Source organism: Crotalus tigris, unplaced genomic scaffold (assembly GCF_016545835.1).
Source record: "Crotalus tigris isolate CLP2741 ecotype Arizona unplaced genomic scaffold, ASM1654583v1 scf7180000017969.2108049, whole genome shotgun sequence".
NCBI classification, from domain to species: domain Eukaryota; kingdom Metazoa; phylum Chordata; class Lepidosauria; order Squamata; family Viperidae; genus Crotalus; species Crotalus tigris.
The window spans coordinates 1,534,336-1,551,399 of NW_024096751.1; the positions used below are offsets into that span (position 1 = coordinate 1,534,336).

The following is a 17,064-nucleotide window of genomic DNA, read 5'->3' on the forward strand; positions in this document are numbered from 1 at the left end:
GACATATCGATGCAAATAATTTATTTCCAGGCTTTTTCCCATATCTCCCATATTCTGGCCAGTGGTGTGCCACTGTATGGGTAGAGGCTGCTACGCAACGTGCATGAAGATAAGCAATGCGTATTCACATATGTATGGCGTTCTGTACTGAAGCTAGCTGGAGGAACATTTGAAAACACAATTCAATCCACTAATAGCGAGCGATCTGATTTTTTTGTATGACAGATATACAGCGATTCACTGTATGAAAAAGTCTCAAAAGTGTTCCCAAAACTTCTCGCTCCATCGCCCCCATATCGACCCCTTTTCGATCCTTCACCCCCATGTCGCCCCTTTTCGTTCTATCGCCCCCCTGAAAAATGAAATCGCCCCCTGGGGGGCAATATCGCCCAGGTTAAGAACCACTGATCTAGTCCAACCCCCTGCTCAAGCAGGAAACCCTATATCAATTCAGACAAATGGCTGTCCAATCTCTTCTTAAAAACTTCCAGTGTTGGAGTATTCACCGCTTCTGGAGGCAGATTGTTCCACTGATTAATTGTTCTAACTGTCAGGAAATTTCTCCTTAGCTCTAGGTTGCTTTTCTCCTTGGTTAGTTTCCATCCATTGCTTCTTGTCCTGCCTTCAGGTGCTTTGGAGAATAGCTTGACTCCCTCTTTGTGGCAGTCCCTGAGATATTGGAACACTGTTATCATGTCCCCCCTCATCCTTCTCTTCATTAAACTAGACATACCCAATTCCAGCAACCGTTCCTTGTATGTTTTATCCTCCAGTCCCCTAATCATCTTTGGTGCTCTTCTCTGTACTCTTTCTAGAGTCTCAACATCTTTTTTATATCATGATGACCAAAACTGGATGCAGTATTCCAAATGTGGCCTTACCAAGACATTGTAAAATGGTATTAAACTTCACGTGATCTTGATTCTATCCCTCTATTAATGCCGCCTAAAACTGTGTTGGCTTTTTTGGCAGCTGCAGCACACTGCTGGGTCATGTTTAAGTGATTGTCCACTAGGACTCCGAGATCCCTCTCACAGTTACTACTACTGTACCTCCTATACCAGTGGTGGCGAACCTATGGCACGTATGCCAGAGGCGGCACTCGGAGCTCTCTGTGGGCACACGTGCCGTTGCCCTAGCCCTGCCTCCCCCCACAGCCCCCTCCTCACCAGCAGCCCCCCTGGAGGAGAGTCGCCCCTGGGTGTGGCCCACCTGGAGCAGCACAGCCAAGTACATAGCTGGGCAACAGGGACAAGACTCTGCCCTCGCACCCCATAGCATGCAGATGATGCTGAGGGGTATGGGTGGAGGGCGTGGCTGCCATGGTGCTGCAGGGTTGCCTGGGCAATCTGCAGCAGGCCATGGATGCAGTGCGTGGCCCTGCGGGTGGGTGGGACAGGGGGTGGGTGGAGGCGGAGCAGGCAGAGTAGGAGGCAGAGTGGGGGGCAGGTGGTTTTGGGGCACTTGGTCTCACTGTCCTATACTATACCTGTGCATTTGGTTTTTCTTGCCTAAATGTAGAACCTTACTTAGTTCACTATTGAATTTCATTTTGTAAGATAGAGATGTTCGTCTGTCAAGATCATTCTGTATCTTAAACCTATCTTCTGGAGTGTTGGCTATTCCTGCCAGCTTGGTGTCGTCTGCAAATTTGATGAGTTCCTCATCTATCCCCTAATCCAAATCATTGATGAAGATGTTGAAAAGCACTGGGCCCAGAACAGACTTGTGGGGCACCCCACTACTAATTTCCCTCCATGTAGATGCAGTTCCATTGAGGATTATACACTGAGTACGGCCAGTCAACCAGCTATGAATCCATCTGGTGGTGATGCTGTCTAACCCAGAGGTCCCCAACCTTTTGGGCACCGGGGACTGGTTGTGCAGAGAGATATTTTTCCATGGACCATAAGGGGTGTGGTTTTGTGTGCTGCCTGCATTTCACGGATGGGGATTTGCTTGTTTGTGTGGACTGGTTGCTGGAATGCTGCGGCCCAGTACTGATCCATGGACATCTTATCAAGTAGTAGGTTGAGATCTACTTTATCAAATACCTTACTGAAGTCCAAATAATTTATATCCATAGCATTCCTTCTAGTAATTTTGCCACTTGGTCAAAGAATGTGATAAGATTTGTCTGGCATGATATGTTTTTGGCAAACCCATGTTGGCTTTTGGTAATGACTTCGTTTGCCTCTAGGTGTTTGCTGATTAGTTGTTTATCTTCTCCAGAATCTTCCCAGGTATTGAGGTCATGCTAATAGGTCTATAATTTCCTGGATCCATTTCCTTTTTTGATGATGGGAACTACATCACCTCTTTTCCAGTCCTACGGTAGTTCCCCAATGCTCCAGGATCTTTAAAAGATATAGTTCAGTGGTTCCGAGTTCACATCTGCCAGTTCTTTCAGAACCGTGGGATGTAATCCATCTGATCCTAGTGATTTGAACTCATCTAGGCTGGACAGACGCTCACTTACCATTTTCTTGCCTATCTTAACTTGTGTTTCTAATCTGTTTTTTACGGTACTGTTTTTGATAGCTTGGACTGTTTTTTCCCTTTGTGTAAAGACGGATGCAAAAAACGAGTAAATAGTACTGGTTTCTCCCTGTTGCTTGTCCCCTTCTTTGCCACTTTCTTCCACTAATGGGCCTATCATTTTCTTGACTCTTTTCTTGTTTTTTACATGTTGAAAGAAGCTTTTTTTATTATTTTTGACTTTTGTCACAAGCCTTAGTTCATTTTGAGCCTTAGCTTTCCTCACTCCATCTTTGTAGGCTTGGGCTATTTGCTGATATTCTGACTTAGTTATGTGCCCCTCTTTCTACTTGTTATTCTTGTCCTTTTTTTTCCTTTTAATTTATCAGAGAGTTCTTTATGCAGCCATGCTGGTTTCTTTGGGGAGCTGTTATTTTTCTTCTTTATTGGTATTGTGCTAGACTGGGCTTTTATTATCTCACTTTTCAAAATTTCCCAAGCTTCTTGAGTTGTTTTTCTCTTGAGGATCTCATACATGGAATCCTTCCCAAGCTCTCTCTAAGTTTATTGAAATTAGCTCTCTTGAAGTCCAAGACTAGTTTGACTGTGCTCTATTGCTTGTGCTTGCATAATGTTGAATTTCAATATTGCATGATCACTCCCCTCCAAGGTTTTTGTGGTTTTAACACCTTCTATCATTTCATCCCTGTTAGTGAGAATTAGGTCCAATGTGGCTAATCCCCTAGTTCCCTTCTCTACTTTTTGGGAGACAAAATTGTCTGCTAGGTTTGTTCTAATAACACTTCTATTTCTAACAATTATCTATTCTCTTAGCCATGTTCAAACATCTCTTTAATAGTATAATATCTCATCTAATGGGTCAGGACCTTTGTTTTCTTCAGTCTTACTCTAGCTTTCTTCCTTTGCCAACTAACTTTCCAAGTCAATCCCTTTGAATGATCAAGTAGTTCCTTCCTCTATTTTTATGTATATTGTTTGGAATAAGAAAGACAATTTGGTGAAGGTATTTTTGGAAGAATGCTAAGCCCATTGATATTCAGTAAACAGCCTCCCTACTTCTCCAATTTCCCACAATTCTCCTAACAGCTTTATTTTCCATTCAATTGGCTCTTCCTTATCCTCAAGAGTTTCCTGAGATCTTGACAGGTAAGATGTCTTTTCTGTTTCCGGTATTATTGCTACATTTTTTAATTCTTCATTTGTCTATTTATTAATTCCTTCCTTTAAGTCCTCCATTTTTGGATCTACTTCCTCTAATATTCCTTCTATTTTTTGGGTTACTAGTTCCTTCTTTATAGTCATTTTCTGAATTTGTGGATTTAGATTAGAAAATTGTTTTTTTATCTCCTTTATGCTATTTTTGGTCTCATCATGAGCTAAGGCAATTGTCTCTTGTATTGATTTTAACATAGAAAGAATTTCTTACTGAGCTTCATCAACATTTTCTTGTTGATATGTCAAGCTAGGGACATATCAGCAAGTGTTAGAGATGGTTTTTTCCATTTAAAGCTGAGTATGGAACATCCATTTTGTTTTTGTATGTGGTCTCTATAGTCCAATCTATTTAGAGATATATAAAGTTTTAGTCAATTGTCATTTGAGCTCCAAGTTATCCAGCCAGCCTATCAGTCCATCCTCCAGCCTCCCCTAAGGAAATATAAGCAAAATTCAAGTTTTTCTGTCCAATGAAAAATATATGCTTTCTGTCCAGACAAAAAAGCAATTAAAAGCTGTTCATCAGTCAAAGGTTTATAATCCATCATCTCAATCCATAATGCATGTTTCTTCTACAGATAAATAGCTCCACGACACAGCTCTAAAAGTCAGTATTTATATTTATCGTCCAGGCAGGCCAGTTTCAAAATAGTTTATCGTCTCTGCCACACAAATAGGCAGCCCAAGAGGGTTTTTTTCCCCTTTCCCAACTGCAGTCTTGAAAAGTGAAAGTTTCCAAGGACAACAAAAGTCTTATTTGAGTCTGGGCATCAAACCAAGTTTCCTTTAAATATAATAAATTGTAGTGCTGTGATTCGCCACTAGATGTTGTTGATGCCATCTTCCAGCTTTTTAAATCCAAACTTATATCACAAGCTTTTCAAATCTCTTTAAAAAAACCCTCAAAAGGACTTTTAGTCCCCAAATTTCAAAGCTATATATATATGTATTGATTCCAAATTAATTTTGTAATTTTCTGTTTTCCCCCCAAGCAATTAATTCGCCACTTTTCTTTTCCTGAGGGAATGGGGCGGAAATTTCCCTTCCCTCTCTCCTCATGGAGGATTCTTTGCTTTGGGCGTTTTTTTCCAGGAAAAAGTCTTAAAGTCATAAAGAGAGGATAGGGTCTCACTCAGTTCCATCCATGTTGCTTGAAAATTGCTCGTTAGTGCTTATTTTCTTCAGTTGTCAGCAGCTTCTGACTGGCCACATGAATGTAGCCAGTCTTTCCCCCGCTGGTTTGGAAGGCTTCCTTAGATCAAACGGAAGGGCCATCACCCTCCCATGATCAACAAGGGTCCCCTCCTTCTTCATTGCCTCTCCGGGGCAACTTTTTAGGGTCCCCAGCAGGGCAAAACTGAACATGGAAGACGGAGCCCCATCGTCCTGCGTCCGTTATGCCGCAATGTCAAACCAGAAGTCCAAAATCTAAGACGTTTTAATACCAAATTATATTAGTTCTATTTCAAACTGACCTGAAATTTTAAAATTAGATGCAATATTTGATATAAATTCATTACAGCAAATGATATTTGATTTTTTAAAATTCTGATGTCAAATTTTACTGCATGTTTATGTTGACCACAAATTAATGCTGTAATGATAAATTCAGATTATTTATAAAGAGTGTTATTTTTACTGTTGTTTTAACACACACTTCGTGAATATTTATGTACACTGAAATTAAATCATTTTTATAAACAAAATATTCAACATTAAAAGGAAAACAAGAAAAGGTCAAACAACATACTGTGGATGTTTCTAAGATGTTGTTGATGCAATCTGGTGATTGAAATGTGTTATCTGTTTCAGGCATCCTAGGCTATTGTTGTAACTATTGGCTTTAGTCTTTCTACATTGCTCACACTTTCTGATATGAGTTCAGTGGTTGTAAAAATTATTTCAACAAATAAATGATAAAATTTAATGCAGAAAATATACCCTACCTAAAAATTTTCTGTATGATGCAAATCAATTCAAACCATTTCAGTACCAGTTTAGAACTTTCTCCCCCTCTCCTCTAGTTACTGTATCACTCTTAGATTTAGTCTTCATTTAATTATTTAGTTTTGGACAATTTTAAAATAAAACACTAGGTGTACATGTGTATGTTTGTAAGCTTTCCAATTTATACGAATATATATATTTATTTATATATTTATTCCAAGAATTTCTCTATGTAATTTACATAAAATTTATAAAGCCTATTTTTCAAGTTAATTGACTTGAAATATAACTGACAATGGTTATGACTAAGTTCCATCTTCATGTTACTATATATCATGCATGGTTTGTGCCCCTAAAACTAAAAGTAAATCTAAAACAATAATCATACAGGATATAAAGGAAATGTGCCCCAAACTTGCACCTCTTCATTTAAAATAAAAGGAATAAAGATAATGGAAAAAATGAACTTAATTGCATTTCATTAAGTTCTTTAAAAGGAAATATTTAGAAGAGAGAAATTAGAAAGGGAAAACATTTTTTACAATGTTTTTCTGTTTTAAATATAAGGGGTGAGTGATACCATTAATTCATATATTCTAAAATGTATCCTCTATATATTTTTATAGTATATTTTAGTTATATTGACACAATAATCCTCGGGATATATCCACAATATTAAAATATGCTGTGTTTGAAAAAAATACCGTATTTTCCGGCATATAAGACGACTTTCTAAGACACAAAAACCTTCTTAAAAGTTGGGGGTCGTCTTATACGCCCAGTCGTCTTATACGCCGGAAAATACGGGTATTCTATTTTATTCCTTTACACATGTGGTTTGGTATATTACTCATCAAGTTTTCTCTCCCCCCCTCACTCAAAAAGAGTCCTTGATTGGTAGAGTGGCAGTGGGAAGAGCAATTAAACTCTAAGCTGTTTGTTTCAGCAATCCGTCCCTGCGGCTCACCTCTACCACGCATGTGGTTTGCAGCTGCTTTTTGCTAACTTGAAGTCACAGGCTGATAAATGCCTGGGGGTCTCAATCTGTCTCCTCGCTGCTTCGCACTTTCCGAGCTGGAGATCAGGGTGGGAGGGAAGGATTGGAGGGAGAGGGAGGAGGGAAAGGAGGGTGTGTGTGTGTGTGTGTGCGCGCGCTTCTCCTCGCTGCTTTCTGAGCTGGGAAGGATTGGAGGAAGAGGGAAAGGAGGCCACGCCCACGCACACACACACACACAGGCTTTGCATTTTCCGAGCTGGAAATTGAGCTGGGAAGGAAGGATTGGAGGGAGAAATGAGGCGTGCGTGCGTGCGTGCTTACTGGAAATCAATAGCCATTTTTACAGTACTGCACAAAAATTACTTTTTCCTTATCTCACTCCTTAATTTTCATTAATGTGCCATGAATAGCCAATGCAGATATGCATGCTTCAGCAGGTGAATCATTTTGTACAGAAATCAGCAAGGTTTAAATAAGTTAAAAATTACAACAAGCAACTACTGAAATATCTGTCAGCGCGTCCTCTTCGGTGCCCAGAAAAGAGCCGACAAACAGGAACGAATGACAAGCGAATGGCCTTTAATCCATACAGCAACAAAGTTAGCACTGGGAGTGAGTTGCTCCCAGTGCTTTACATAGGCTCCCACTTGCTGTTCCCACCCCCACCCCCCGCCCGGCAAACCAGCATCTGGCCTGTGGTGAATAAAAGCAATTAGCAGAGGCGTCACCCCCCCCCTCCGCTTGACGTGCCATTCTCTCCATGGCGTTCCAGGAAACAGAGTAAGGCAAGTTCCTCTTTCCCTTGCTGTCTCTCATTGTGCTCCCTGTCCCTAAGTGTCTCTGGCAGTCTGGTGTGCACGTGCACACACACACACACACACTTCTCCTCGCTGCTTTGCACTTTCTGAGCTGGAAATCAGGGTGGGGGGGAAGGATTGGAGGGAGAGGGAAGAGGGAAAGGAGGGTGTGTGTGTGTGTGTGTGCGCGCACGCTTCTCCTCGCTGCTTTCTGAGCTGGGAAGGATTGGAAGGAGAGGGAAGAGGGAAAGGAGGCATGTGTGTGTGTGCACGCGCGCGCATGTGGGATGGAAGACCAAGAGGAGGAGATCCAGTCTCCGGAGATCCCGGTGCGCAGCCCGGGGGAGTCGCATGCATGCCACACACACGCACACACACGCTCAGCACTGGCATAAAAGGGCGCCTGCGGAGGAGAGAATACTGTACTCATTTGGGCTTACAGGTGGCCAATGAGAACTCAGAAAACTTCGCTCCCTTTCCTCCCTCCCTCTCCCCTTCTTCAGCGAAAGGGTGTATTAGCATGTCCATTTTTTCCCTAGGGCATATAAGAGGACAGGGAGGGCTGGGCAGGCAGGGAGAGCTGACCCACCCAATCCAACCAGGCTTTGTATACAACAACAAGCCAATCACCGGTAAGGTACATCGCTTGCCAGTGATAAGGTATATCGCTTGCCATGATTGGCTGGTTGTTGTATACTGGGTACGTACCGGTACAGTACAGCACCAGTATCTGTACCAGTTCATACAGTAGAGCACCAGTACATACAGTACTGTATACAAATGTCCAACAGTCAAGATGCCATCATGGCTCCACCAGCAAGAAGAAGGAAATATGAAGCCAGTTTCAAACTTAAAGTTGTAAACTTTGCCATGGAACATAATAACTGCGCTGCTGCAAGACAATATGGAGTAACAGAAAAGATGGTTCGGGACTGGAAAGCAAATGAAAAAGCGTTAAAGAGTATGGCAAGGGGTAAGTGTGCATTAAGAAGAGGCACCCCACATTGGCCAGAACTTGAAAAACATGTAGCAGACATGGTGAATGAGCATCGCCAAAATGGTTATGTAGTGACACGAAATAAAATATGTTTGTCTGCACTTCAGTGGGCCAAATCTAACCCAGATCACAGCAACAGATTTAAGGCCACTGTATCTTGGTGTACTAGATTCTTGAAAAGGCATAATATGGTACTGAGGCAAAAGACAAAAATGGCACACAAATTACCTGCAGATCTTGATAGCAAAGTAATTAGTTTCCATCGATACGTAATACAACAGCGCATTAAACATGGCTATGCGTTAAGTAGTATTGGAAATATGGATGAAACTCCAATGAATTTTGATATGGTTGGAAATAAAACTGTCCATCAAAAAGGTGAAAAAACAATTTTAATTAAAACAACAGGACATGAGAAGTCCAGTTTTACAGTGGTACTAGGATGCACAGCTGATGGTGCCAAACTGAGACCAATGATTATTTTTAAAAGAAAAACAATGCCGAAACTCAAGTTCCCTGTTGGTTGTTTTGTACATGTGAATGAAAAAGGCTGGATGGATGAAGAAGGGGTAAAGCTATGGCTTGATAATGTATGGAGCAGGCGACCAGGTGGACTTCTTCAAAAACGTAGTCTACTGGTGTGGGATATGTTCAGGGCTCATTTAACTCCCAGCACCAAGCAGAGGCTTGCAAGAATAAACACAGATGCGGCAGTTATTCCTGCAGGATTGACATCGTTGGTACAGCCACTGGATGTGTGCCTAAACAAGCCATTTAAAGATCGCATTCGAGAACAGTGGAATGAATGGATGGTTAGCGGCGAAAAGTCATTCACAAAAGGAGGAAACATGCGTGCTCCACAGTTGGATGTTTTGTGCAAGTTTGTCATAAAAGCCTGGAATGATATTGATGCAGAAACAGTAATCAAGTCTTTCAAGAAGTGTGGCATATCAAATTCATTAGATGGTATGGAGGATGACTACTTGTGGCAAGATGAAGAGGAAGCTGAAGCTGAGACCACACCATCTGATACGGAATTCGATCCATATGATGACTGCCTTACAAATGTACCACAAGATGTCATTGATATTTTTATGATATCAGATGATGAACAGGATGATTTTGAAGGCTTTTAAAGGGAAACTGTCACGCAAGCAAAACCTGTAAAAATAGCTTGCAGTTATGATGGGCGTTGCTGACTTGACTTGCCCGGCACTTGCTCTTTCTATTGTTTTTTATCTTCCTCCTATCATCATCAGTTCAGTTTGGTTGACAGCTTAGAAAACAAACAGCATGGCAGCTCCCATGGTTTTATTGTCTTATCCTTCCTTTCAGCTTTAGAGTGAATTAGGAAAAGTTTAATCCACTTGCACTGTTTTATGTTTATATGTTTGATGACAGCCTTATGTTTATAAATGACAGTTTTTCTGCTAAGTACCTGCATGTCATAAGCATTTGAATTAAAATTACCATATTGAAATCAAATCTGATGTTTTTTAATTTTTATTTGGTGTGCGTTGGAAGAGGGGTAGTCTTATACGGTGAGTATAGCCCAAACTCTATATTTTAACTGGAAAAGTTGGGGGTCGTCTTATACGCCCAGTCGTCTTATACGCCGGAAAATACGGTAGTCAAACTATTCACATTCTTAGTTTGGCTATTTCAACCCCAAGAAAACTGAGAGGTTCCCTTTATTTTTAAAAATAACTTCCCTTTCCCTCTCCAAAGTCCTAGGAGAAAAAACAGAATTCCCATTTATTTTTATAACGTCTGATTTACAAACAAAGGTTGCTTATTTACTACTGGATTTCTCTGAAATTTAACCTGTACTAACTACAAATATGACAGATGTAATACTGCATGGTCAGAGTTTGCTTGTGCTATAATTACCAGCTTTTTATTCAATTGCTGGCAGCAAAGTTATTACCACAGTATTTTATGTTATTTAAGAAAACATGAAAAGCTTCCAACTTAATTTTATGCCAAGGAATTTTTAAGCATCTTTTCTATCCAGTTTCATATTAGAATGCTTGAAGAATCAAGATACGTGATTATGTAGTTTTGTGGACCTTGAACATGGAATATTCAATGTTTTCTGAGAATTTGCACATGTGTGTGCACTAAGATGGTATTGGTAAGTGGTTCTGATAAAGAGACATGTGGCCAGGTGGCCAAGTTATTTTCTAGCATAAAGAAGCCCTGCCCCCTCTCTTCTACTTCCCATATATAGTTTTAGTTATTTAGCTGCGAGCCAAGGTTGAGTGAGCACTAGTTGGAAGCTGGACCACAGACCCTAAAAGTTGGAAAATACACAACTATAAGCATACCCATGAAACCTTCTTTATAACTGCACCATGTATCATTCTGGCTTTATCAGGCATTTTGCACTCTGAAATAAATATTTTACTCCAATTCATATTTTTTAGCTTTAGTATTAATTCTTTGTTTGGGATACCCAAGTATTACAAAAATGACAAATCAATATTTTACTGATATGATATTTATTGCAAGTTTTAAAAATGGAATGCCAATTCTTTTTTTTTTTTTGATAGATTTTTTTAACAGCAAAAAAAAAAGTTTGCTTGATTTTTATTTTTCTTCTCTCCACCACTGGCTTGTTACTACAGTGGTACAAAGAAGACACACTGAATTTATTATCTGGCCACAGAAACAATAACTTGTGCATAGCTAAGGCTGATGATACCCACAATTTTTCACCCTCTTACTCCTTCTCCTCCTTTCCCTAGTTTGGCAAGGCAGCACACAGTAAGGTTGGATAAGGAGCAGAGAACTTGTTCGTCTCTGCTGCGGGGAAGGCTACAATGGAACTTGTTAGCTTTATTTATTAAATGTAAATGCCACCCATCTCCCTCTCAATTGATTCTGGGCAACTTGCAATAATGTAAGCTTTAGTTACCCTTGTGGTTGTTGCCTTGAATTCCCACTTTTGTTGGGGAAGGAGAGCTTTTGTCTTTGGATAAAATTACTTTTGTAATTTCCTTATACCAAGACAGCCAACTTAAGACAAAGAGAGAGTTTAGCAGAGACTAAAAGTGTTTCCTACTGTAGACTGATATTTTTATTATCAATTTTTTGCAAATCATTTGGTCATTTTTTTCTAAAATAGAAGGTACTGCTGACAAATTATTGTATATATTACTGAAGACAAACAGATGTATCAAAATTTGATACCGTAAGTGACACTGAAGAATCCTGAAATATTCTTACAAAAGTAATTATGGGACAACAGAATAGGTTTCTGTGTTTGCTTCAGAATTTCTTTATATATTTGTGACAGTATAGGCTGGCTAAGTGTTTACAAGTAATATCGGGCTGGTAAAAGTGTAGCAGTGAAAATTAATAATATGTAATATTGGTGATACATTTTTATCTAAGTGAAAAATCTTTTATTGCTTACTTTTCCATGTCTATTTTATTTGCCTAGTTACCAGTTTGGATTTTTTTGATCAATCTAAATTCCATAGTTTTTAATCAATTGTAAATTATAATTAAATTGAAAAGAGAGTGAAAAAATCTTATTCACTGAGATATTTAATCTCATCTAAAGATTCACTTGTCTGCTACCCTGCACCAGCTCATTTCACCCAATATAAACTAGATTTGCAAAGAACACAGATATATACATGTGTATGGACACATACACATGTACATTTGAACAAGATTGTCATTGTAAAATTGATAGCTTATCTGTAGAACTTGCTTATAAAACAAAACCTCCTCAAAATATTTAAAACCTATTTTAAAAATGGAAGCAAGATAAAATACTAAACATATCTCATACAGAACAGCAATTTATTTCATCCAATGAAGGAATAAGTTAATGCAGTACAATTGAACTAGAATATATTTATAGAGCTTAATGTTTGCTGCAAAGCTTATTTTGTTATTGGAAAAAAATTGCAAGTAACAGGAGATTGTTTCTATGATTCTTGCATTTTGAGGCAAAATGAAGCCAAATTTTATTTGGGATTTAGTTTGTTACATATAATAATGGCTATAAAACTTGGCTGCGATACAAGGGAAAAGCTGAAATCATTCCCAGCAATGATGCATGAACTCTACAAAAACTTTTCGCATTTTTATTCTGAGGCAGTCATTTCTAGACTGATTTAGCAGGGCTTTTTATAATTTTTATATTTGAATAAATATGCAGCTGTTATTCTACTTATGGGGATTAGATACTGGATAATAAATGTTTCTGTGTCCAGAGCAGTTGGTAGCATATAGCAACTTTACCTTATCTGATCACAAAAAAACCTAGTTTTCTTCAGGCTGTATGCTAAATAGAAATCAAAATAAATAAAAACCCAGAAAAATCTGTGCCAAGTTATTTATGAATTATTTCCAAGGAAATAATTGTAATAACTGTAGATGTATGTGTCCTTATACTCATCAGGAGTCAATTTCAACTCAAGGGAGCTTACCTTTTAAAGATCTATGATATGTATTCTAATAATATTCTGTTAATTGAGAAAAATCAGTTATGGGAAAAGTCAAGTTGTCCCAAATTACTGAAGCAAAATAGTTAAGCATGTGTTCCCTGTTGAAAGCACTTCATTTATCTAAACTTGTACATGGTAACATTGTTAGAAGAATGCATATTTCAACTGGTAACTCTGAAAAACAATTATTATGTATAAATCGTATCAGGAATATTTATACAACTAAATAAACTTATAGCCAAAATCACAGAAAGAAGATAATGAAATTGTATGGGATATGCATGGATTACAAAATGTAGCTTGGACCTTTGACCGCAATATGAAAACAGCCAATTTCATTCCAAACCAATATGGAGACTATCAGATATAATTTTCAGCTAAGACAAATGTATTCAGCTAAATCTCCCGCTATTATTTAAATTTGTAAGCAAAGATGTTTGAGAGCATAAAACCTGGCTAATTTCCAAAAGTAGGTACACGGGTCTTCATGTCAGGCACATTAAATCAATTTTGTTTTTTAAATTTTAGAGTTCAATAACAAAGCATATTTGCACTTTGTGAAAGGAACTTGACAAAGTACATAAACAGGTGCAGGAAATTTATATACAATAAGTGTAGCTTTTAGAATTTAGGAATAAAGTTAGCAACAAAAGCATTTTTTAGTAAATTTATAATTATTTCAAGGTACAGGCAGATACCAGAGACCGCAACCATGATTTCCATCAAAATAAAATTTAAACTTTTATTATAATTAGTTAATTAACTGGATCATAATTAATTTTAAATTACTGTTCATAAGAAGTTTTCTTTATACTTACAATTGGACTTGCGTTGATGTAGTCTGAATTGTCATGACTATTTTCAGCTTTCAAACATATCCTGCAATGATCATCTTGCCCCCACCCCCCAAAAACATATAGTTATTTATACTGTGTTTATATGAATAGATTAAAATATGCATATTAAAATAGCTATTTCAAAGATTAAACTCAAAAAGAAAAATATTTTTTTAGCTGAAGAGAGAAATATCATATACTCGAGCTTCAGCATACTTGCTTTTAAACACAGAATTTTCTGTGATTATTTTAGATAAAGCCTGAAACAAAACATTCTGTTAAAATAAAAACAGAAATAAAAACGCCATATTGGAGTATGATATCAACCCATCTGCTTTACAGAGCTGACTTATTTCCTTCCTTCTCTTATTTGTTAAACTGAGATCCCACTTTTTCTCCAGGACAGAGGTAAGTGAGGATTCCCTTCATTTTATTCCTGCAACAATAACCCTGTGAGATACCGTATGTTGGGCAGAAAGAAAATTACTGGCCCAAAATCATTCAGCTAACTAAAAACCAGGTTTCTTCCATCCTAATTCAATACCTTAAAAATTAAACAATTAAGATATTGTAATGAAATGTATAAATGACCTTGAGGAACAAGAGGAAGAGATGCTGCCTAGGAAACAATAGGAGAATACAGACAGGAACCCTCATTAGTTTAAAGTCAAAGAAAGAAACTTAGGAAGGATCCACCCTGATGAATCAAGCACTTAAAAGTGGAAAGTGGAAGTTTATAATTTCATACTTACAAGACTTGATAATATAGCCTTATAATAAAGTAGAATAAATTCATGTAGTTGTGTTTCCTGCCTGGTTTACCTGGGAGGACTGATCCAACTTGCAAGTCTAAAAGTACAACCTTGATCCATTAGTGTGGGTCCTTCCTTACATTTCTTTCTCTGCCTATTTAAACCACTGGGGCTTCCTGCCTCTCTTATCTGATTGCTTTCCAGGCAGCAACTCTTCCCCTTGTTCACCAAGAGTCACTCACCCATTCCATTACAGATATTTTCTATTCCTATGGTATCTCAAGCTCACTGAACAATTGGTTAGAGAAAATAAGAATAGTATCAGGTTGTTAATCTACATGCCAGTACTGCTCACTGGATGGAGCTGTCAAATAGCATGACTATAATGCAAAAGCAAGATAATACATGACAATCAGAAGCATTGAAACAGACCATTTTAGTAAATGTTTCATATAAACATATGCTAAAAGAGTAAGATCTCTTTTCTCAAGCATCTACAACACACCTCTGACTTTCCTGATGTTGCTAACTAATCACCAAAAAAAAAAAAAAAATTCACTTTCATTAGTTATGCTGTCTGGAGTTGCTATACATCAGAAACATATAGGGAATCAAAGTCTCCCCAATCCTAATGTAATTATTATTCCTTTATAATAAAATATCTCTTTTCATCAAAGTAATATCAAATTCACTAAAAACCAAGTATTTTCTTCACTAATCAGAGTACATTTCAATTTCAAAATGTATTAATTTGATTTTGATACCAACTTTAGATTGACTGTGAATAATCCTGCCCATACCACCTTTCTGTATTTTCCTCTTAAACTGATACTTCAGTGACTTTTTAAACAATGAAATTTAGAATTTTAAAAAATATCTGCCCACACTATAAGTAATCTGTATTATTGTAAAATACAGTATGTTTTGAATTGTAAGATTTAGGATTCAATACAGTAGTCTGACATAAAGCTGATAAAGTATCATTAGCTAATGAAATTGCCATTATCTATTGGAAGGAAAATATGGTGCTTTAAGACATACAAAGCAGTCTAGAAATATCAACAACTAAATGGCTGTGTTTTCTAAAGTAACCCAGAACTGAGAATAGAAGCTTTGTAAACTTATCTGTGGATGACAACAAGTATTTATTAATTCTAAATGAGTACAAAATGTATAAGTGATGTAGTTTGTAATTGCAAACTGAATTAGACTTTTTTCCCTGATAGATGTAAGTATGTCAAAAAGCTAAGATGAATGATCAACACAACCTCTATTGTATTCAATCAACAGAATGAATGCCTTTACACAAAGCTGTGCAAAATATTGCTTGCTGTAATCAATATAATGAAAAACAAAAATAATATTGTGCAAGTTACATCAGTGTAAAAGATGTGTTGCCCAGGGCAATATACTATAACGTTTTAACAAAATATTAAGTTACTTTACTAAGTATTATTAAGTTATTTTACTAATACAATTCTATACCTGTTCCATAAAGATGACAAAAACATTCAATATTAGATAAAGAGCGAAGCAGTACTGTAAATAAATCACTTAGTTTAAACTATACATACATGCAACTACAACTTGAGAGCGGTTTTTCTGGACATTTTCTTCCTTATGGGCAATGGTAGTTGCATTAGGCTCAGCTTGATATGCACAAAGTGCTTCCCACTCTTTCTCTAGACGATTCTTGTTTTTCAAATGATCTTCCATGTAGGCCTGAAATTAAGAAGTCTAATCAGAAGTAGCAGGCTTAACATATTCAATACTTGCTATTTCAATCAACAAGTGAATGAACTGTAAAGTAGAGAGCCAAACTGGTCTAGTAGTTAAGGTGCTGGTTTGGAAACCAGCAGACTATGAGCTCTAGTCCTGCCTTCTGCATGGAAACCCATTAGGTGACTGGGCTAGTCACTCTCTCTCAGCCAACAATTAAGGTTTGGGTCACAAGCCAGTCAATCAGTTCTTATTGTAGCCCGTGGCAGACCTGCACTTGCTGGGAAATTCTAGGAAGGAAAAAAAAAGTGAATGAACTGAAAAGTATTAAGGAACTTTGATTTGAATGCAAAGAAGTACTAGGCTGGTTGCGACTGCTGTTTACTGATTTGACCAAGATAGAAACATAATAAATGAATGAGTGTTTTGACTGACCAGATACTTAATAGACTTCAGTTTCCTGAAAAGCAGTCTATATGGCAAACACTGACCTTCAGAGGAGTGTCAAAATGAGCTTGTGATATTGCAGTAGAAGGCACTTTTAAATTGTGTTTTGTTTCTCCTTGGATTTTACATGGAATATTGAATCATTTTCTTTATTACAGTGAGATCAAAATTCCAGGATTTATGTAGGATTGAATCCATAATGCTCAACCTTAGACACCATAGTAAAAGGAAGGAAAAGAAAAATAGGCTTGAATTTTTCTTTCTAAGCTTTTGTATGATTTAAAATTAGATGGTTGCATGTGCAAGCATTTAATGGTGTCTGTCAAATCAGCAAAAAATAGCGCAAATAAGAAATTTATCATGATCAAGCAAAGCAAAAAGAAGGAAAAGGTTCC

The 17,064-nt window shown here is 37.6% G+C and overlaps 1 protein-coding gene across 1 annotated transcript in view; it reads right to left on the reverse strand.

The window, feature by feature from the left end:
* Positions 1 to 17,064, reverse strand: part of PTPRN2 (protein tyrosine phosphatase receptor type N2) — a gene marked incomplete at its 5' end in the record, with an annotated part of 573,168 nt that overhangs the window by 78,702 nt on the left and 477,402 nt on the right. The window contains 2 exons of the mRNA XM_039345638.1: positions 13,734 to 13,807; positions 16,078 to 16,225. Of these exons, the coding sequence (XP_039201572.1) occupies positions 13,734 to 13,807; positions 16,078 to 16,225 (222 nt within the window). The remainder of the gene's footprint in view (positions 1 to 13,733; positions 13,808 to 16,077; positions 16,226 to 17,064) is intronic.